Source organism: Acipenser ruthenus, chromosome 7, assembly GCF_902713425.1.
Source record: "Acipenser ruthenus chromosome 7, fAciRut3.2 maternal haplotype, whole genome shotgun sequence".
Lineage (NCBI taxonomy): Eukaryota > Metazoa > Chordata > Actinopteri > Acipenseriformes > Acipenseridae > Acipenser > Acipenser ruthenus.
The window spans coordinates 23,385,284-23,409,064 of NC_081195.1; the positions used below are offsets into that span (position 1 = coordinate 23,385,284).

At 38.7% G+C, this 23,781-nt stretch overlaps 1 protein-coding gene across 4 annotated transcripts in view; it reads right to left on the reverse strand.

Moving 5' to 3' along the window:
- LOC117414777 (protein Smaug homolog 2-like) overlaps window positions 1–23,428 on the reverse strand; it is a 36,771-nt gene extending 13,343 nt beyond the window's left edge. The window contains exons 1-8 of one of the 4 annotated variants that reach the window (XM_034024574.3): window positions 22,933–23,428; window positions 20,886–20,949; window positions 17,111–17,553; window positions 7,666–8,145; window positions 5,620–5,862; window positions 5,028–5,143; window positions 4,432–4,518; window positions 242–518 (exon numbers count right to left, since the gene is read on the reverse strand). In XM_034024574.3, coding sequence (XP_033880465.2) covers window positions 242–518; window positions 4,432–4,518; window positions 5,028–5,143; window positions 5,620–5,862; window positions 7,666–8,145; window positions 17,111–17,306 — 1,399 coding nt within the window. In that variant the 5' untranslated portion in view covers window positions 17,307–17,553; window positions 20,886–20,949; window positions 22,933–23,428. The other 3 variants (XM_034024576.3, XM_034024575.3, XM_059026672.1) reach the window with 3 other exon arrangements.
- Between the last annotated feature and the right edge of the window lie 353 nt (window positions 23,429–23,781).

Consider the following 23,781-nt stretch of genomic DNA (forward strand, 5'->3'; position numbering starts at 1 on the left):
CTCACCACCTTTACTGCATGTGTGTTCCTGATTGCTGTTTTTCCTTAGATCACAATTTACTTGGTTTACTAACTAGCCTAGCAAATTAACCTTTTCCCAGTTCTGAGCTGCAACACAGCTTAGAACTATGCAACTGAGTAGTCAAGGACTAGGTCCTGGACTGGAGATTTGAACCAGGAAGACGATACACATTAGCCCAGTGCTGTTTGAGGAGAACAGTTAAAAACTCAGCTTTGCTCACCTTTCCCCATGACTCTAGTAAACTGTCCCGCAATGTCTCCCTCATGAATGGGCGCTGCTGACGGTTCTGCGTCACAGGGAGAGGGATTTGGGGATTGGAAGCCCTCTGTGGCCTGGTCCTTGTCCTCCCCCTGCTTGCCTCCCTTCTCAGGTGCTTGGGAAGCGGAGTCAGCCTCTTTCTGAGCCGCCTGTGGTGTGCTGTGCACTTTGATGGGCGTGATGATGATCTGTTGAAGCTCCTGTAGTGCGTTTCGAAGGTTCCCTCCCTCCAGAATGTCCTGTAGATTCATAACAATCCATAAGACTGAGAATCCAGTCACTTATTCACCAATCACAAACTTGCATTGCAAGGGAGTGGATTCAACCATAATTTATTTTTAAAAATTGAGAACCTAGACTTACCGGTTTTGGTCACGTGTTTCTAGCAATTCCCAGGCAGGCTACAGTTAGCTGTCCCGGCATTTCTATGACCCATTCCCTAGCTACCACTTGCAGTATGTTAACAATTGACCATTGAGAACTGGAACCAACAAAATACAAGAAGCTTGAGAACATGCAAACTCAAACTGTGCAGCAAAATAGCTATGCGTATTTTTTACGCATACATGCGTAATTCATATTTTTTCAATACGTAAAACACCCAGTATGCAGCTTATCTGGAGCGTTGATTAGTGCGCTATTATCTTCTTCACACAGGGAGTATGGAATGGGTTACATAGTCATGTTGTTGATGCTGAATCACTTGGATCCTGTAAGACCTATTTGACCTGTATCCTTGAGATCAACTTGGCAACATTCTGAGATCAATCAGCTATAACTTTGTGCCCCGATTGCCTGTCTAAAGTATTACCGATGATCATATTACTATTATTACTACTATTACTACAATTACTACTATTATTACTACTATTATTACTATTATTATTATTACTATTATTATTAAGTCTCCTTCTATTATCAGGAGAGCAGCGATATTTTAAAAAGCCAGCGAGCAAATAAAGGGTGAAAAATGGAAGGAAACAAGGCAAATAGTACAAAGCAATAACAATAAATGGCTTATTTTTTATAAGAACAATTAACACCATATAATAAGAGATATTTCACATTCACCCTTTTAAAAATGCCCTTGAAAAGGTGTCTTTTTTTTTTGCCGGTGACTTTGAGGCTCATAAAACAACAACAAAAATTGAGAACATTGATATTTCAGTTTGAGATCACCTCTAAAAGCTTGTTTTAGCTGCAAAGACACAAGCTACAGTACATAAGGACAATTTATGGAAATACAAAAATTGTGATCAAGGGGATATATAAAAGGTAAATATTAGCTAAGAGGTTGATTTTATTCACCTACTTCCTGTTGGGATAAGCCAAAGCTGGATTTTATTGGAGCACTTTTACAGCACTGGGGAAATAAACCTGGATTGCAATCACCTATCCATATTTATACGAGGATGCAGCAACAGATGGTCATACATCTTCAAGCTCTGCTATAGCTCAGGATGCAAGCGTTTTTATTAAACTGTATCGACAAAGGAAGGGCAGAAACATACCTGAACTATTTTAAACCCTGTCTAAATGTGAAGCTTTGGAAACTTTTAAAAATAAGGTATAACTCAGAAACATTTTGTCCATTGTAGGAATCATCAGAAAAGTTTGTCTATTATTATTATTATTTATTTATTTATTAGCAGACGCCCTTATCCAGGGCGACGTACACATTATTTTTTACATACAATTACCCATTTATACAGTTGAGTTTTTACTGGAGCAATCTAGGTAAAGTACCTTGCTCAAGGGTTCAGCAGCAGCGTCCTCCACCTGGGATTGAACCCACAACCCTCTGGTCAAGAGTCCAGAGCCCTAACAACTACTCCACACTGCTGCCTGTTTTTTTTTTTTTTTTTTACTTCTTGTAATTTTACCTTAGAATTCTGTTTTGTTTCGAGGCTATGGAACATTTTTTAATTAAAAAATATATTGAGGGGAAGTTATTTATAACGTTTCTTGAAAAGGGAAAACTAATTTAACCACAACTAATCTGCAGTCTTAACACATTTTACGTAACACCTGTTCAAACCAATTTATTTTCTAAAGAGATGACTAACTTTACACAGCTGTGGCCAAGAGTTTAGCATGACCCTATAGAATTAACTAATTGTGTTTCATAGTCGAATGAAACCTGCTGAATAATTTTACGTTAACATATTGAATTACATACCACTTTGTAGTTTTCCACATACTTACTGACAAAATGTGACATTTCGAAATCTAACATGAAATACTGTACTACTATTCAGGCTTCCACTAGACACCTGCAATATAATTAGTTCATTTGATTACATGATGTTAAATAAAATATGTAAATTATAATTATGTTCATATAGGTTTTTTTTTTTTTTTTTTTTTTTTTAAATTATGTCTCAATCTTAAAATTCTACGTGATGCCTAACTTTTGGCCATTGCTGTACACAGCGCAAGCACTCATAAAACACAAATACAATGGACCTGCATTTAAGGAACAGGTAGCTTCATTCTAGTTATTTACTTTTTCCTTGTATGATGTTTCAATCATAAAGAATGGTTCTGAGTTCCACTGATCCAATATCAAGTTATTATCATTGTCAAATTATCCGATCTGAACCATAAAACTGACTAGGAATTGAACAGACTTCCTCATTATAGTCAAATCATGTGACCAAATGAAGTGTCAACTCTATGTAGAGAATGTTGGTCCAACAGTTGAAAGGTTATATAGATTGAATGGAAAAAGAAAGGTTATTCAGTGCTTTGATTATCCAGACAAGCTCAACGCAAGTTCAAAATTAGATAAAGACAGCTCTAGAGAAACTCAATATTGGAGCAGCAAAACAAAGAACCACTCTCCATGATTACAAACATCATAAGACAAATTAAAATAATTCAGACTGACTTGACTCAGGTATTTTCGGGGGGGGGGGGGGGGGGGGGGGGGGGGGCAGCATGTCTGAAACTTTGAGTCACTGTTTGCTTCAGCTATTTCTGTACGTGTTTACTTGAGCAACTCCGACATTCCTTGGTGAAACAAAAATTGCATTTACAGCAACCACAGATCTGTCAAGAGTTTCTCTAGGAAATACCTGTGGAGTTAGACGTACGGTACACAGTGTTCTCTCCAAAGAATATTCTGTTCAGCATACTTTAAATTCATTATTTTGCTTTCCATTTAAAGCTACAGAGCCACACAGCTATGGCTGAAAGTTTTGTATCACTTAGAACTTTAGGGCTGTGTGTCTTTTCAAACCCGCTTGCCAACATACTTACTTGCAGCAATAGGAGGTTAAAAAGGCAATGGAGGCAGTTCAAATCTGCGGGTAACAGAATTCCTTGAATACCGCGGAATTTGCGGTCTTCCACAGATTCGCCATATTCTGCAGCTACGTCGTCATCATAATTATCATAAACAGACTGCTAGTGTGACCTGAAATATATCACTTAGTAGTTCGGTTCTAGTTTTGTTAAGTACTTAACCCATACATTGTTTGATATGGGGCAGCAGCAGTGTGGAGTAGTGGTTAGGGCTCTGGACTCTTGACCGGAGGGTCGTGGGTTCAATCCCAGGTGGGGGACACTGTACTTTACCTAGATTGCTCCAGTAAAAACCCAACTGTATAAAAGGGTAATTGTATGTAAAAATAATGTGTAAAAAATAATGTAGTTGTATGTAAAAATAATGTGATATCTTGTAACAATTGTAAGTCGCTCTGGATAAGGACGTCTGCTAAGAAATAAATAATATGATTATGTTTACCTGATTTACATTTTTATAAGCAATTATTAATACAAACACTAAACACATAAAATGCTCTGTAGAACACTCTGCAGATATCTACTTAAAATGTCTGCAGTTTTTTTGCATATTTTCCAGCAGATTTGGACTGCCTCTAATTATAGCTCAGCTTTCCAGCAAGTCCTGGGGAGACCTTGCATCTTAATTTGACAATAGGTTAAGGTTTAAAAACGATGAACCATCTAGTTTATTTAGTTGTTACAACTTTTATAATTTCCACTTGCTTTCCAACCTTACAAACAGTGACTAATTGCTCCAACTCTGTCACGTGTTTTCAACTGCTGCGTACAAATATATAAATCATCTTTTCAAACTGTGTGGGGATTAAAGACACCCTACAGCCATCGACTGATCAAACACCTTACCTTCTCCAAAGACTTCAGGACGCTCTGTCTCTCCCTCAGTTTCTGGATGCTCAGGGCAATCTTGTGTCGAGCTCCCTTTGTAACATTCTATAAAAACAAAGGGTCAAGAAAATTTATTAACCCTGCCTCGAACAAGCGTGTAACATGCATACCCTGTGTGACGCTGTAAATACAAATTGAGCCATCGGTATCAAAAAGCAAAAACCTACACTCCCTGACCACTGTACTAGGACCTGATTTTTTTTTCTTGCTAGGAATCAATATGCAAAGGGACCTTAGACAGATCAGGTCATTATGCATGGGCCACTTTCCTAATGTCTCCACCACAAGCAAAACATACTTACAACAACCATTGCATATTGGTGAATGCTTAAGCTCAGACTTCAAAAGCGGTGGCTCTTATATGCTAAATAAATGTGACTTCATAGGATTACATCTCGGTTTTTAGTTGCTGTTTAATTTCATCAGCTTTTAAAACTTTAGTATTAAACACAGAGTTAACATTTTGGTAGCTTCAACGTATCGCTGCATCTAGCCTTCAGATGGGACACAGACATAAAGAAATAATAAAGAAGTAAAAAAGAAAAGATGCTTCCCCAAACCTGTGACTCCAGGTGGTGCTCGGTAAGTGTCATCATTTCCTCGTAGGTCAGCTGTGAGAAAAGTGCTGCGTATTTATGTAGACGAAGGCTTTTAAGCCATGTAGGGACATCTGAAAAATAGATTGGTCAGTCATATTTCATAACAGAAAGGTGCCTGAAGCCTGCTTGCCACGAAAGATGTGTTAAAAAAAAAAGCGAGTCTCTCCATGTTGAAGAAATAGAGGTTATTATTGTCATGAATAGACTTCATCCCTATCTAGGGAAGCAAAACAGTAAATTAAGATGTATGACAAACTTACTGTTTTAATCCTGTGCAGCTAAGGCAAAATCAATGCAAAGACAGAATAATCTAACCAAGAACTAATAAAAGCACAAACTATAGCTGAGGGAACACAAAGCCACCTTTTCAGATATGGTGACTTGAAACCTGGTTCTAGCAGACCAGGAGACCTCATTTAGGGCAACTGTATAAAACCCCCAAGTCTCCCTTGGGGTGCGCCATGCAGTCTCCTGAAACCAAGTTCCAAGCCACACAGTGGCTCCGTGCTCCCTTGGCTTTCCTGTTCTCGGGAACTCCCTGGACTACCTCTCATCCCGCTGCCCTCCTCCTGGAAGGTGTTCCGTCCCATCCCCTGATCCTCAGTCTGCTCGCTGCCCGAGGACGCCACACTGCTCTGAGGCGAGAGAGGCGCGTGGTCCGAGGACACATAGGACCCCCGGATGCCCAGATCCTCCTGGCTGGTCCAGTCACTGCCAGACACCTGCAGGCTCGTGGGCACCAGGGACATGGACCTCTTCAGGGGGCTAGGGTGGATTTGGCTTGACAGAACTGCAAAGCAACCAAGAAAAGCAAGAGAAATTACCTTAAAAACCTGCTGTTGAATGAAATTTGGTAAATGTATTACCTAGCACTGGTGACTTTCACTGGTAGCATTTTTTTCCTTGTAAGACTTTTAGTTTTCTTTTCGCTTTTTAGATTATGCAGATATTTCAGATCCAAATGTTAAGAAAAACACATGACTTTTTCTGGTTACCTAATCACTTCCTGTGTTGTATGTAAATGTCACCTTGTAACCTACAGATTATGTACTAGGAAACAGTATTTAAATTATATATATATATATATATATACACACACACACGCACAGAGAGAGAGAGAGAGAGAGAGAGAGAGAGAAACCGGGGTGTTGACTTGGCAGAATCCGATAGATAGATAGATAAATAGATAGATAGATAGATAGATAGATAGATAGATAGATAGATAGACAGACACACACAGGCTAAGACTACTATTACCAACAGGTAGAGTTGTTAGATTCCCTTTAATTTCCTAAACATTTAAACTTTAACATTAAACATGTTTAAACTAAACATATTTGGAAGGCTGGGAAGCACCCAGATAAACATATAACAAGCACTCCAACAGAGATTAAAATACAGAACCACAATATTAATGTGTACAAGACTACATGTGTACAACGCAAATGAGTAAATGTAACAAACTGTGCATATTTATTTTAAAATAAACAACATTACACTGTCCATTTCCTACTGTATAAAACACAAGCCAACATTTATGTCAAATGCACATTTCTGGTAACGTTTAGACCAAAACAAACATTTAAACTCTAAACCGGGGTAGGCAAACCTGGCCCTGGAGTGCCACAATCCTGTAGGTTTTGTAGGTATCTCATAATCATCAATTGCTACATACCTGGAACACATGGTAATTCTAAACTAATTAAGCCAATCATTGAATCAGTCAGGGCTTGGGTAAAACAAAAACCAGAAGTGTCTGTGGCACTCCACTCCTACTAATAAGCAGCAAGAAAAACACATTTGAAGAATGTGAAGAATTTTTAACTTTAAAACCAAATTGAATCTAGAATATACCCATAATGTTAAATCACTATACTTGGGAAGGTAATGCATTAAGCAGTAATATTAATGACTTTGGTGGCAGGTAATGACTGCAGGGCCAGCTAAGCATACTGGTGCAAATTGGAGTGAAATGAATTACCCTAATGAGTTAATTAGTTTGCGTGGGCATTATCATTGTAATTGTCATGCTTGGGGTGTTCAGCCACTGAAGAAAAGATGAAGGGTTGTGTTGGGATTCAGAGAGGGCTTATTCTCAAACATACTGTTCTTTTAATTGAAACCCCTAGAGCTTTGTCCAAACGTTTTGCATCACCCTATAGAACACGTTTTGCTTCACAAAGTCGAATGGAACCTGCTGAATAATGTTACGTTAAAATGTTTAATTACATACCACTTTGTAGATTTCCCCATATAACTGACAAGAAAAGTGACATTTTGAAATCCAACATGCAATACTGTGCAATTATTATGGGTTCTGGTAGACTTTTGCGATATCATTTTGTAGTTTCTTTGATTACATGATGTTAAATAAAATATCTAAAATTATGTTAATTTTGTGTTTTTTTTTTTTTATTTTATTCAATCCTATCCTGAGATATATAATCACTACCATCTTTTTATTTAAAACTGGCACTTGTGCTGGCTGCAGCTACACAATGCCAGAAAAGGAAAGATCCAGCAGGTTTGTGTTACAACAAACTATAATACTTGACCAAAAAAAAAAAAATGGAGAGAAATGTGTTTGTCTCACCTGTGTTGGCGCTGCTCCCAATACTGTTCATGGCAGACGGCACGGAAGTGGACACGTGGAAGGGCATGTGCCCGTTCTGCCCCGCGGTGGCTGGTTTGTCCTGCCACACGTGGCCTGGGTCCATGATCTCAGACTGGCCGCCCGTCCACTCGTCTGAGCCCTGCCGGGGGTGGTAGCCAGAGGAGAAGGAAGCCCTGCCTGAGTAGCCACTGGACAAGTGCTCCTCCAGGTGATTGAGCCACATGGCTAGGGTGGTGCGGTCCTCCACGGTCGTGGCTGGATGGATCAGGGCGTAGGACAGCAGCTGCCGACTCTCCTCCACAAACAGGTTGCTCTCGATGGTGTACGTGAGCACTTTCTGAAGCAGCAACATATATTCACACTTGGCCTCAGCATTGCGGGGCTGCAGCAGCGGTAGGTGAGAGAGCAACAGAGAGACCACCTTCTCCTTGGGCTCCTGGTACCACTGGCTGACGATCACTGGGGGACGGGAGAAGAAAGAGTAATCAATCGGGGCGAGGGTTATAATCAGCTATCTACTATGTTTGTTTTAGTGTTGATTGATGCCTTGAAAAAAATTTATTGCATTTGCTGATAATTTCAATTGTTACGGTTGTTTTCAGGTAACATTTTAGACATATAAACAAGCTCAGACAGTAGAATGTGTGTTATTTATTTTAGACACCATTTGTGCATAGTTTACCCTTATCTATTTATTTATATGTATATGTATATATATATATATATATATATATATATATATATATATATATATATATATATATATATATATATATATATATATATATATATATATATATATATATATGAACAAATATAAATATGATCATTTTTGCTACCAAATACATCAATCACTGTTTTTGAATATTCAGACATTAAAATCAGATGGAACCTTAATTTAATAAGTTCAATTTGGGAGTACAAATCAGGCAATGCCTTATTTTGTTTTTATTTCACTTAATATTGAATTGTTTCATAAATCTTTTTTTTAGAGCTTCTGGTTTCTGTTGCCCACATATTGAGTTCTCTCTAAACTGCCTTTACATGGCTTTGATCTGCTTTGAGATTGGAAAGAAAGTGCCTTCTTGTCCTAGCATTCTCCAAACAAGTTCAAAGCCTGGTAAAAGCTGCTTTAGAAAACAATGGCAATAATAATATTGGAGCTTTCCTCCATACAAAATAATTTCACTCGCTCTGGTAAAGTAGAACAATTCGAGAAATTCATATATTCTAGGAAATCACATTCTTGTAATGAAGAAATTGAATGAAAAGCAAAACCGCGTGACCCGATTTGTTTCCTATACTTGGTAAGCTCTCAGGATATTGCTAAAAACCACATGGCGGTCTTCAAAATCCAGTACATTTGTAGCTAATGTGATGGCCTGGGCCCAAGCTAATCTGCCAAACAAGCTGTGACAATATAATAAATGTACTGCGTCCGTGTCAAGGTTGGGACATTGCTACAGCAACCCAGAGCAAAAGCAAGAGAAATGTGCATTTCGTTCTACACCACTAACCACATCACAGAACACAAAACAACATTTTCTAAAACACCTGAAACATTGGCCTCTATTTTCCACTGTGGTCAAACGGGCCACTCCATATTAAAACGTATGACATAGGCAAAGTGCCCACAATGGAAAACACTGGCCTGTTATCTCACAAATATTTGCGAGATGTATTTAACTGCTTTGGCAAAGGTTAGGTAAGTCCCCCCCACCCCCCTCCCTAATTTTTCTTTGTTCTAGCCGAGGGAGTCTACTGCAAAAAAAAAAAAAAAAAAACACAAACTGGCTTTTTTCCGTTTTAGTTAAGGAATGTTTTCTTGCAGTGAACTGCACATATTTTTTTTTTTAGATTCAGTTTTGAAATGCGTTACTGTAGCTTTAAGAAATTCTATGCATAGAAAAAAAGTTGGAGATTGAAACAACCTTCCGACTTAATGTATGTGTATGCTAATAGAATGAAGCACTGTAATGCAGGTCGCTAGCGGCAAACAAAGCCAGCATACATTACTATCAACAAAGCATGCTTGAGCTAGTGTCTTTCTCGTTTCTAAAGCTGGAATTGTCATTGCTACAGTACTGAAGTACCACCGGAGTGCCAACTGATCCGACTTCTCACTGCTCTGTAAAGAAGTCACAGAGCACAACAGCTACCAGATTTACAAATTTGCATGAACGTAACCTAATTGCAGTAAACTAAACAGTACTATAGACCTTTTATTGATTGCGACAACATTACAAATATGCAATGATTGGATACTACGCTCCCCTCTTAATAAAGTCAGCGTTCATGAAAGAAACGGACACTCAAAGTTATAGTCTTAGTCTAGTAGGGACACCATTTGTGTTTCACTTCAGTGTCTTCATGTAATTCGTTGAAAGCATGTCAGTCAACAGGGGAAGCAGCTTGTTAATGACAGAAAAGAAAAGATTTAAAGGTTGAGGAGCAATTTTACTCTTCAACTGACCTAGGAAGAGCAATACTACTTAACTCTTTGAGGTACAAGGGACATGTGTGTCCCACAAATAATAACACTACAAACTTTTTTTTTTTTTGCAATGAGGAGGTGCACGAAACAGGGTTTAAAATGTACTGCCAGGTTGGATATGGTCATCCAAATTGTCAGTTTCCAGTTTGCATTTTAAGCAGAAACCATTAGAACAACCGCTCAATTCCTTGTGTACCTTAAGGGATTAAAAGCATGGCTTGCCAACAGAAATGTATTTCACCAAACGTAGAACTAGATATCAGGTTAGAAAATGAAAACATAAATGTAAGCTGCACATTTGAGACCAACATAGCGAATGGAAGTGTATATGGGATAAGATACTTTCCGCTGTCGCAGTCTGGCTGGAAGAGGTATTTTCGTTCACTATCTTATGAGAGGATTGTCCCTCCAGCAGAATATTAAACAGTATCTCCCCCTCCTGCCCTTTCCTCAGTTGGCCGAGTTGATCTGTTTGGAGATGAGGTCACTATTCAAACAGTGCTCTTGGCCCTCCTCAACCAGCACACAGTCTTTCCAAGAAGGCAGTACTTCAATTTCTTTAGAAAATCGCTATGGAAACCAGTTTAAGTCAGAGACGTTTGTTACAGTACTTGCAAACAGAACATGTTGCCAGTCGAGGGAGAAAAACCTAATTGCCATGCACAACCCGGGTTGAAAACACTGCTGCCCCTGATACTGCGTTTCCATGTTCATTTAACTGACCCGCATTGGCTGCCAATCAGAGCTGCCCCTGATTTTTTTCAGACCCTTTCCCAAAGCAGGAAGGGTGGAAGTACGTCACAACACTGACCACTCACTCACAGAATACAAAACAACATTTTCTAAAACACCTGAAACATTGGCATCTATTTTCCACTGTGGTCAAACGGGCCACTTCATATTAAAACGTGTGACATAGGCCCCCCCCCCACCCCCATTACTTTTTGCAATTAGATATTGTTTCCCGCAGTGTATGGAAAATATAACATGGCTTACCTTATCTGCAGCCTTGTGTTACAATGTTAGCCATTTATTTGTTGATATGGAACGGCAACAGTCCCCTCTGACTGACATTTAGGAGATCATCATATTTTGGTGTACCTTAACGCAGTCGGTCGTAAAACAAATTAACTCATTTGCTATAAAGCAATGAAATGTAGACTGGCTACAAGAACTGTGGGCACAAGCTGTAGCCTACAATTGCATCAATCTCATAAACCATGTTTATTCATTCTGAACCCATAAAGCAGACGATTTGTGTTTGGGTGTTAGGGAAACAATTTAAAATTGAATTTAGACCATACCGTTTGTGTATAGTAAATGGTTGTTTATCATTTAACTACAGTGTGTACATCTTTAATAAATAAGAAAATTAAAGTTCAAATAGATTGGGGTATTACAGTATGAATAAAGACACTATAAAATATAAATGATCAAATACTAAATTTAAAACAAACATCGATCCTAATTAGGATGTTTTTTCTGGTATAATTATTCAACATGATAATGCACCCATCCCCTGTGCCAGAATTGTGTGTGAATAGATTGAGAAGCATAACTTCAGGCAATATCCATGGCCACCCCAATCACCGTATTTAGAAATATATACTACTACTACTAATAATAATAATAATAATAATAATATTCATAATAATAATAATTTAAATTCAACTGAGCAAGTGTGGGAAGACCTTGCATGACGGATGCCTTTCTGTACCAATTGCGTGAACAATTAAAGGCTGAATGGATTAGTATTCCTCAGGACACCTTCCAGCACCTTGTGGAGTCTCCATCAAGATTGTGATTAGGGCATTGACATTACCTACAGGTCCTTTATTTAAAAAAAAAAAAAGGTTCTATTTGGACCCCCCCCCCCCCCACGTAGCTACAGGGCCAGGCAGTGCATTTAAAAAGTGTAGGTTAAAAGTACACCAACACTTTCAATTACATTTCAGCAATTACCAGACTGTATCGGACATGTATTAACTTGAAGCTTCAAAAACCGCAGCATGACTTTAAATTGTGCCATTAGTATAATGCATCAGCAGTATGAGTTATTCCTTGATAGGAGCTACTAATGTATCTGTTAATACTTGTTTGATAAAAAAGGTGGGGAGGCTTAAATAATGCAGAGTTAAAAATTCTCACAAGGTAAGTTGGCATTTCTTAAAGTACAGTAATTTAGCCCTGGGCAGCCTTAAACTGCAACTATCTGTATTCTGTTTCTGAGAAGAAAAAAAAAAAAAAAAAGGTTAATTTGAAAAAAAAAAAGCTGAGGTTCTTGTACCACAAAAACGCAGATGTATACGGTCCAATAACTTTTTCAGCATCATACAGTGTGGAGAAATATTTAGAACATGTAAAAATGGACTCTAGTTATTTCAGCTTTAATGCTGGGACGCACTAGACATAACCCGCTAGGCTGACCGCAGCCACAGTTAGTCGTCCTAAGCCAAAAACACAATCTCAAAAACCAATGGGCAATGACCGCTGCAGAGGGTATTGATGCTATTATAAACCAAAAAGGTTATATTACAGGGATGGAAAGAAGACTCCCATTGCATTACAGTTTGATCCATTCCTGGTTTTACTACTAGTTTAATAGAACACACCTGAACTTGTTACCTATACACTGTGGGTAATCAGCTCGCAGTAAAACCTGGAATGGGTGAAACTGCTCTGTAGCAAGAGTCTTGGGACTGGTACTTGACGACCCTCCCCAACACACACACACATCGTGTACATATACCGGTAACAAAAAAATAATAATCCAACATGCCACTGGCTTCTCTGTATGTCACTGCTGTTGTGTTTTTTTTTTGTTGTTAAGAGGTGTGCGGTAATTTTAAAATACCTGGTATAAAGTAGTGCAACTAAAGGTTAAGAGCAATAAGCAGGAAGCCTTTCCTCTACTTCAGGATTCCTTTACTAGCTGTGGAATGCAAGAGAGAGAAAGAAGCAGAGCAGTAGCATGTGCTCTGAATAATAAGTAAATGAAGGAGCAAGGCTAAAGAAAGAGTCTTTTACCTACAGCATGCCTTCAGAACTGCTGTAGCAGGAGAACAGCACTGTAGCATTTCAGTGAGGGTCTCGTTGCTTAGGGTGCCGGCAAGGTACTGCAGAGGAACTGTGAACAGCATTCCATCACTTTATACTCCAGCCATACAATCATAATTGAGCTGTTCCATTTTCTTTCTAAGATATACCCATAAACAAATCAACGACAAGAAGCAATTATTTTAAGCACGGTAAAATACAAGTCAGAAAATATTTTAGTATTTTTATAATGGGCGGTTTTATGAGGGCATGGATTGTCCTGCACATGACAACTTTTGTGCTTTGTTTCTTTTTTGTTGGGGTGTTTTTATTAGCAGGACCGCCTTGAATACTGTTCTGTTTTTTTCCCCCATTGAAAAATATTTGAATATATTCTATAGAACTGCAACCACCAACTCATTTCCTAATGGAATATCATACAGGTAATAATCAACAATAAATCAATGCTTTGAGAAGGTAAGAAGCGGTTCACAAAAGCCTTCAAATCCAACTGCAAACATGCATGTGTGCATTCTTATCTACAGTAAGACTTGTTCATCCAAAGCGTTAAGAGATAAATGAAATAGATTTAGAAGCCTGCACTATGCAATACAGCACATTTACCGTGACAAGATGGGCTTAGATATTCTTCCCATTTCCTTACAGCATGCCACACCCAAATCATACCCAGTTGCTTCATCTTGGAATCTTACTACCTGAATGTAGATATTTTGTTGAAAGCCACATCTGCAGGGACATGCATGTGGGGTGTTTGTGCAAGATAAATTATACAGTACACTATGCCATCCACAAACTATTGTTAGCTTTTACAAACCGTGTCAAGTTACAGACCAACACATCATTCCAAAACCGAAACTGAAAAACAAACTACATTAAAATAAATCTGTTATCCACAGATAGGCAATGCAGTGCAGAGTGTGTTTTCTTTTATACACCCAGCACACAGTACATCATGGGTACAACATACTGCAAATAACAAGAACTGATCACACTTACCACAGTATGAATAAGTCTCAGCAAAATCTGTAGGTTTACTATTAGGAGTTGTTTTTGCAGCTATAAGGGAGGAACATATTATTTAACAGGGGTCTCCTGCCTCCTGATCGTTTCAATAACTATATATATAGGGACATCCCACAAATAAAATGATGCTAACTTTCCTATTTTTGCAATGAGGTGCACGGAACAGGGTTTTACAATGTACTGACAGGTTGGATCTGGTCGTCCAAATTGTCAGTTTCCTCCTCGTGCCACTCGAGTACCTCTCAAGAGTATTTTAAGAAGATTTGGTTTGAACACGTCCTTGTGTATCTTAAGGAGTTAATTGGGGGCAGATCTTAAATCCAGGATTGGGTGCAGCCTGACTAGTGCAGGTTTTTAACCTTGTTCAGTTTCATCAAAATATGATGCATCTCTCTAAAAAGACAAGATTACGATGCGTTACTTTAGTTAAAAAAGCAGAAATGACCAGGAAATGTGGAATCACACGTATTATAACTTATTTTAATGGGTTTCTAAAATAATAAAAAGCGGTTTGCTTTCCTCCAAATTGGTTCACATAAACTTTAATCAAAGCTGGGCTTCCTTATGCAATGGCAGGCAGTGGGACAAGTTTTTTTTGACAACCCACAGAAATGGGTCAGTTATCATGGAAATTCAAATGGAACCATTAAGAGTGTTTAGGGTTAAGGGTGAGGTTGACTGGATTGTAAAGAATACAGAGGAAAGGAATGTCACTGTCTGTGAGATTCAACTGTTGCACAGAGACCAGAGCGTGCACATGGGGTTGCGCAGGAAACACCAGAGTGATTATATCATTGTTACCAGTAACTGACCTTCCCGATTGGAAACCACTGTCGGAATGCCATTGGCACGCTTTATCAAGTTTATCTTATCACATCCCATGACGTTTGGATCTGCTGTCAGTGCGATAAGGTGTGTGCTGGACGAACATCTTGTTGCTGGACTAGGAGTGCAGCGATTAAAAGACACAAGCCTTGCACTCAGTCCTGGGTCACAGAACTTCCCTTGTTTAGTTATTGGAATGATATATATGAGATTTTGAATAATCAGGCACCTGGTAAATCTAATCACAGCATGAATAACTCATGCCTGAGTCTGTAGATTTACTAATAGGAGTTGTTCCTGCTGCTATAATTGAGGAAGACATGTTTTAACACCAAACTCCTAGCTTCTAGTCTTTTAAAAAGAGGGCAGTTTTGAAAACCAGGACTGCAGCCCTGCAGTGGGGTGCAGTTATGATTTTAGTATCTCAGTTATGCATTTTATAACCTGGCAGCTGAGCGAATATAAGTGCATTGTATCCCTGACCAAACCTATGGTGTAGCATGCTAGTTAACGTCGGTCTTTCTTGTTTTTATTCACACAGAAAGGAAAACAAGTTTTCAAGTGCAAAAAAACAAGGTAGTCCTCTTTGAAGACACACAGAGAAGGCAAAATGGCTTGGACTCATGCCCGACTCTCTCTGCCTAATCTGCCTTACACACAGGGTGCCCTCAGGGCCTTCCCATGCACTGCTTACACAGAGACTCTTCCTATTTACTCAACACAGTCTATATTCCAGAACTGCAGGCAGGGTCACACATACACATTCCACAACATTCCATATACAATCCCAAAGGAAAGCTTTTCAAAACGATAACTCAGGAGCTGTATATGTTTCAGAGCACAGCTGGCCACAGTCAACGTAATGAAAGCTATTGTTTGGAGATGCAAACGAGGTGGCAGGGATGTGAAAGGATGACATGGGATGTCCCTGGGAGCTCTAGGGTCTAATAGCTTACGCAACCAGAACTTCCGTTTGCAGGGATACATTTCATAGCTATTGGTTTCTGTTACTTTGCCAGAATTGACTCATTGTTTTCTCTGGAATGCATATCATCCTCTTAAGTTAAACATTTTTAAAATAATTTAAAGATAATAACATGTCATTAACCTGCAAAGACTACAGTTTAATTTTAGTACAGCTTGAATCAAAAGAAAAGTTTCCATAAAAGAAAAATACTGTTCAACTGGTCAATAAATTGTAACTAATTTATTTAATACTCAAAATATTATAATCCTGTACAAGTAGTTATACATTCTGTAGCCACATTTTTGATCCCTTGACTGGCCTCATAGTGACGTTTCACTGTCAATAAATCTGAATTTTAAAAGAATACTGAAAATTTCCAATAGGCCACCCAGGGAAGTATAGTGACACTTTTTTTAAATTACAGATGTTCTGTATCAGTTTCAATTCCAGATCTGTTTGTCAGCCAGAGGGGCCCGTGTACTAGCTCACTGCCTTGGAATGTGACGAATTTCTGTATTACAAGTTTGACTGTCCTACCAAGACCTGATTCTTAGAAAAGAATCATGTTTTTCAAAAAAAAAAAAAAAAAAAAAAAAAAAATCAATGTTCACTTCAGTCAGCAGCAGATTGAGATCAAATGTTTTGCATCAACTAGAATTGTAAGATTGCCACAAATAAAAAATAAAAAAAACTATATGAACATAATTTAGATCTTTCATTTAACATCATGTAATCAAAGAAACTACAAAATGATATCGCAATAGTCTACCTGAACCCATAATCGTAGTACAGTATGTCACCTTAGATTTCAAAATGTCACATTTTTCAATTGTCGTCAGTATACGGAAAACTACAAGGCCAATCGACTTTATGAAGCAAAATGGGTTAATCCTATAGGGTGATGCAAAACCTTTGGCCATAGCTGTAGTACTGCAACATATTACTAGCAACACAGACTAACAGTGAGCAAATAAAGTGAACTGATTATCGAATGATAAAATACTGAGGTTACGTTTAGGTATGGAGGTTTTGTAATTGAACAGGGCAAGATGACTCACCAGCATTGTTTGCCTCGGCTTCTAGGATGTGGATCTCTGTGCAGTCGGACAGCGAATGCTCCAGGCAGATCTGGAGAAAGCGAGCCTGAGTCCGAGTCACCCTCTTGAGCAGTGACAAGAGCGCCACCGTTTGCTCACACTCATTCCAGCCTTTGAACCAATCTGTCAGGATCCCCACCTGGTCTCGGAACATCATTGTAGCTCTGCGCGTCAACGCGCGTCACACACATACACTCACAAACACAAAAGCAGTCTGCCCCAATTCAGTTATGATGCTCGAATCCCAGCTGACACAAGCCAAAGGCCCTCACATGTTTTCAGAGCTGTTGGGTTGCCTCCGATGTTTCCACCATGGAAGAAATCTTCAATAGAACATTCTCCACAGGTCAGTCCCCTTTGGAAAAGGGTTTTTTTGATTTCCTGTGCGTCGGTTATTAGGTTCGCTTTTAAGGGGGGGGGGGGAAAGAAAAAAATAAGGGCGACATTTTAGGGCACATTTCTTTAAAAGGTGTCTCATCTTCAAAAAATAATTTGTGTTTGTCTGTTAAGATAGTTCAACTATATTAACCCATTAAGCACACACGCTGCATTTATGTAATTTGACACATTGTATTTTTCACTTTTGCGGTTAACAAAATTTGAGTAAGTGATCATATCAATATAGTTAAAGAGAACATTAAAAAGAACAGGTAGATAGCATTTTAAAATGCTCCAAAAAAAAACTACAAAGTAGCCTGTCCTCAAATTAGGACAATGGCACTTAATGGGTTAGAATATACAGACTGTTAAGAGTCCTATCCTGGATATAAAATCCATTTTGACCACTTGGGGATCCAGGAGAAACTAAATTAACAGTTATTATTTCGCTCTTCACAAAAACATTACAACAGAGAGATGCAGTTTAAAGGTGACATTGGAATTAACATTTAACAATATGGCAATTTATTAAAAGAATACTTGAATACATTTTCTAAATAATTACGTACTGTTCAAATTGTAATTTATTATTTCCCATGCTCTTAAAAAAAAAAAAAAACACTAGGCATTTAGAAGTTTAGCCACAAGAAAAAACAAACACAGTCATAAGATAACAGTGCATACATTAAATATAAAGCTTGCAATCTTTTTAAACCTTTAGTTTATAGTGCTGGGACGTACACAGGTTTTCCTGTATGAATATTATTTAAACAAATATCCAAATAATCTTTCATTTTGAATTGGCTGGAAAATAAAATCCATACCTTATTACAGTAAAAAGTACCTACAAATAACAGAAACACATCTGTACAGTAAAATGTGTGAATTATTTCAGACATCATTTATCCATTGGTTTCTTTCAACAGTCATTTATTTATATGAACAAATATGAACATGGTCATTTTTGCCACTTACATTTTGAATATTCAAATATTTGTCCCAGCACTAGATTAAATAAAACCCAATGTTGCCTTTCTTTCTGAGACCAACAACATTAAACCCCAAACTATGATGAACAGGAGTATTGCAGCTTTACTTTCTACTATCCTAGAATGATTGAAAAAGTTTTTTTTGGTGTGCTTGTGTGTGCTTACAGTGCAATGTATGAATTAGGCATCAGTAGGCCGCATCCTTTTATGAGCCTCGCCATGGCAACAAGTGTTGCTATGTCAGAATGCCTGGCTGGTAACCACACCTCTCCCAGGCAGCATGAGACATCACTGAATCATAGAGCGAAGCAACTGGGCTGAGACCTACTTGAAATCATAATTACACCAAAGCAGAAGCTAACAGCCAGATCCCTTCTAAATGTCCAGCGCCATCCCCAAATATGAATGAGTGTTAACCAAGAGAGATGAATCTGCAGCTTAGCAGCAACTCTCCCTTACCTTTTATGTAAGCGTTCAGCGAATCTCCACCCTTTGGCTTACAATGTTCAAACCCATGCTGTAAAATGCATTTTAAGAAGAAACCGTTTAAACAACCTATCAATTCCGTGTCTACCTTAAGGGGTAAAACCACCTAACAACGCTGCCCTTTAACTATTAATCCTACTGGTATTTTCTCCGGGGGGAGGGGTGGGGATTCATTTACCCACTTTTTTAAAATGCCACCTACAATAATTCAGTGAAATTCAGGTTAGTGCAATAGTAATATGCCATGCAGTAGCTTAGTTCCTTAAAATAGACTCTGATTGAGGCTAGACCATTGGAGTGAGTTTAAACTACAACCCAAAGAAGTGATTCGATACCGGGACAGGAATTTTTTGGTTGACACGGCTTTAAATAACTGGTTTTCAAACAGATTGAGGACAAGCAGTGCTGGCCCACATATAAGACAGACATTTTCTTTGATGATTTTACCAGGATAAATATGTATCCTGAAGGTAAAGAACAAGTTCCTCTTGCAATTGTGTTTCCTCTTCTCACCCAAAGAACAGACTTTATTTTATATGCAGTGCGACATACGGACGTACTTCATCCCTGTGGGGGATAACTATGAATAGCTCATGCTACCGATTCCAGGGATCAGCCTAGTTGCCGAAAATGCAACAGTCCAAAACTGGACATAGCATTCTAGGAGGGATCTAACTAACAAAGATAAACAGAAAAAGGTTCAATCAGACTTTAAGAACCTTGAATGGGATATTCCCATGCACTGAACTAGAGAATTAAAATCCTAAACAATGTCAGTTATCTGTTAACTTTGAGGTTATTGCAAAAGACTAACGGCAGACAGGCACCACTTACAAAAAAAAAAAAAAGTTTAGGACGCAATACACAGCTCAGCCCAAAACTGACACAGAATTGAGGATGTCTGTTTGAATAGACTGCCTCTCAAGACAGCAGATCAATCATCTGCATTTTGGAAACCTACTCAGCAAAAAACAACAGAGAGAGAGAGAGAGAGAGAGAGAGAGAGAGAGAGAGAGAGAGAGAGAGAGAGAGAGAGAGAGAGAGAGAGAACGCGAAGGGGCAGTGTCATTAAAAACAGGCAGCAGTTTGCTGGCACTGAAGAATGGGGGGGAGGGGGGATGAGGGTCACCAGTGTTGGAAGAACGCTGACTGAATGTGAAATCACAAGTCTCTCTGAAGTGACTTGACTCAGCAGATCTCCTAGAGTGGCGTGGGGTGTAGATGGAGGATCATTATTTGTTTTTGCCCCATTAACACAAAAGCTGCTGCATTATTTTTTTTTTTTTTAAACAAGCATTGTCATAGACATAAAAACTTTCACAGCGTATTAATAGTAATACTATTCCAGATGACTGACTGATTTGTATAAGTGTCTAATGATCTTGTTACATTTTTTTTTTTACAAAATTTTTACAAATTTTGGGTGCCCAATTATTTTACCCCTATTTTCTCCCCAATTTAGAAGGTGCAATTATGTTTTCCCCTCACCCCAGCAACTCCCAACACAGCTCAAGGGAATGTGCAGTGGGCGTCCTCTGATCCCATGACCGAGCCAGGAACTCGAGAGCGAATGTCAGCTAGCTACCGGCCTCTGGAGGACAAAGGCCAGACCCTGTAGCTGTCTGCCTGAGCACACTGGGCGCCTGGCAGGTAGGGTCTGCTGTAATGCAATGAGGACAAACAGCCCTTTCCGGTTTTGCCTCCCTAACCAACAGGAGCACCACAGCCAATGTGGCATTGTCTGCAGAATCCACGACCTTGTTAATTTTCATACTGATAATATAATGTCTTGGTCAGTTTATAATACAACTATTCCATAGCTTTCGGGGCCCTCAGTTTAGAAAGCAGACCTTGTTCACAGTCCAGTCTGTTAGTTTGCATACCTGAAAGTTCCTCCCTTATTGGATCTTGCTTATCACTGTCTTCATCTTGACCCAAATAGAGATGCTACGGAAAATTAAAGTAAATAAATAAACCTATTTGCTGTGCTACAGTTGGTTGCAAACAGAGTAAAACAATATTTTCATTTCAAAACTTATCTGCTACCCATGCTATAGAAATCCATCAGTTTGCATGCCTTACTAGCTGCAATTTCTGTTTGAAATGTATTTTTGTTTACGACTGTAAGTCGCCCTGGATAAGGGCGACTGCTAAGAAATAAATAATAAGAATAATTTCTAATCCCTTATGAAAACCAATTCCCATTCCCTTCTAATCAATTCCAACACATCATTGGTCAAAATTGCAATTAACAGTATTCTGTTAATGAGCTTCTCATGGTGGGAACAAATTACTTACATTTACGTCACTGTTTGTTAGTCAATTACACTGGTTTCAAATGAAAGCAGCTGAACCACAAAAATTATGTATTACATCCCTGACATTCGAATACTAACTTGCATCATGTCGGCTGCATGCAGTTCCAATTCCTTCAAAGGATTTTAAAAAGGAATTGGAAACGGAACTGAAAAACCGAAATTGACCCCCCAGCCCTGCATACAGCTAGGCTTATAATGTTTATTTAACTTTGTTTTGGATGTTTCAACAAACTATGTTTATATAAGACTATATTTAACAGATAGTCACAGATTCATTTTCTGTGTTTAGACATGAAAATAGCATACAAACAATGGTAATAATAACAGCTAATATAAGCATAGTATGGTCAGCTGACAAAGCTACTGTGTTGCTAACTTGTTACTGTCTATTTCCCACAGTACCCTGTGAGCATTTTACTGAACATCACACGTACGTACTGTATTTTGGTAATGCCTTAAAGTTACCAAAACCATGACCATGTTATTATTGCGTTATCGAGGTTTTCTGTTTTCTTTTAAACAATAAGCAATTCTCCACCCCTGTAGCTTTGTTACAACTTTAGTGAACACAAATTTATTTTACATGATAGTGCTTAGTTAGGGGCAACGAAGCAAACCACTGCCTGTCACCTGCAAAATTACATGCCATTATCCATCTACGGCATGGAGCAGTGCAGCACTGTGTGTATTCCCGTTATTATTACAGTGTACTCCACCATTTTACTCAAACTTTGCCACAGCCAACACAAAACATGCAGCCGACATGATGCAAGTTAGTATTCGAATGTCAGGGAGCAAGCCACTTTAAAATGTTGCCTGTGTGAGCTATATAAAATAAAGTGCTGTCTTTATCGTACCCTGTGCAGAATTAAAACATGCCTTCCCTGCGCTTCTTGTTCGATGTTTAAAAATATTTCTCAATGACTACCCCTCCCTTGTTTCTAAATATGCAATGCAGCGAAACTGTGACAGGAGCAGTGCTATCCAAGGCATGGATCATCTATAATAAAACAAAAAAAAAAACTGGCGTATTATTACAGTTAAAAAAGACACGACCACCAGAAACAATGGCCATGCATTATTTTTTAATATGCTGTTTGCTTATCGATTCCCCACATGTACGTCTGAATGTATTTACATCACATCCGTGTTAACCAAGCCCTGTCGTTCATTCTTTACATTAAGTTTGCAGCTTGCATTATTTTGAGTTACATACTGTACATAAATAAACACATTTGCTCTGTAGACGATGTTTATATCGTTGCCGCTGGTCCTACTGCCAGTAGACGAGTCTTACTTATCTCTTCCCCCCCCGGTGCACCCCCCACCCCTACCCTACCCTACCCTACCCTACCCTACCCTACCCTACCCTACCCTACCCTACCCTACCCTACCCTGTACCCCCCAACATTACATTCCTAACACCCCCCTCCCCTTCAACTTTGAAACTGAACGTTCTATAACCCCCCCCCCAAATAAAGAAAGAAAGAAAGAAAGAAAGAAAGAAAGAAAGAAAGAAAGAAAGAAAGCACACCGTTATTTTTGTTATTATTTGTGTAGCAGAGAAAGAGTATTGCTGTACAAACGATAGGAGATTAAAAGCTGTACAAACCTGAGCTGTTGCTCGCTCTCCCGAGAGCGGTGCTGTGTAACTACGGTGGATGTGAGGATCCAGGCCTTGCTAGTTTTGCACAGCCAGCCAGTTTGCGGGTAGGAATTAACTGGGGACTCCTTGGTCGTTTGGCGGATGATGGGATTTGACGTCTCACAGTTCCTTCAGCAGTATTTGTTTTTGTTTTTGTGTGTACGTGTTTTTTTTATTTTTTTTATTTTTGGTATCCCATTTTGTTAATAGCTTTTGTGGCCGTCCCGTTGTTTTATTCCAGTGGGCCGGGAGACAAAAAAAAAAATCCACAATGAACACCAGAATTGTTAAAATACAACACACACACGCACACAACACAACTGGGAGAAACCTTTTTTTTAAAAAAAAAAAAAACAAAAAAAAAAAAAACATGAACTTCACTCTGAAGACCTGACGCGAGGGGAACGTAAACAGTGCGGCATTGCGTATTGGCGTCAGGACCACGGACAAGAATGAGTCTGTGGAAGGTAGGGCGATGAATCTGAAAATAGTTTTGATTGGTCAGTGGATTATTGATTGACTGGAAGGTCCAATCACAAGCAGGGGAGGGGATAATAAGTTTGATTGACGTGAGAGGCTGGAAGGGATGGGGTGTGGGAACTACGGATTGTTATTTTTGTAATGAACAGCAAAGCAAGTACAAATAAATGGGATATCAAACAGATCGGCGATTGGCTGGTAGACATCCAATCATCGCACAGGGGAAGTGATGGCTTATTTATTTATTTATTTATTTATTTATTTATTTATTTACTTACTTACTTACTTACTTATATGTTATTTAATTTATTTTTATGATGGCTTATACTTGCAGCC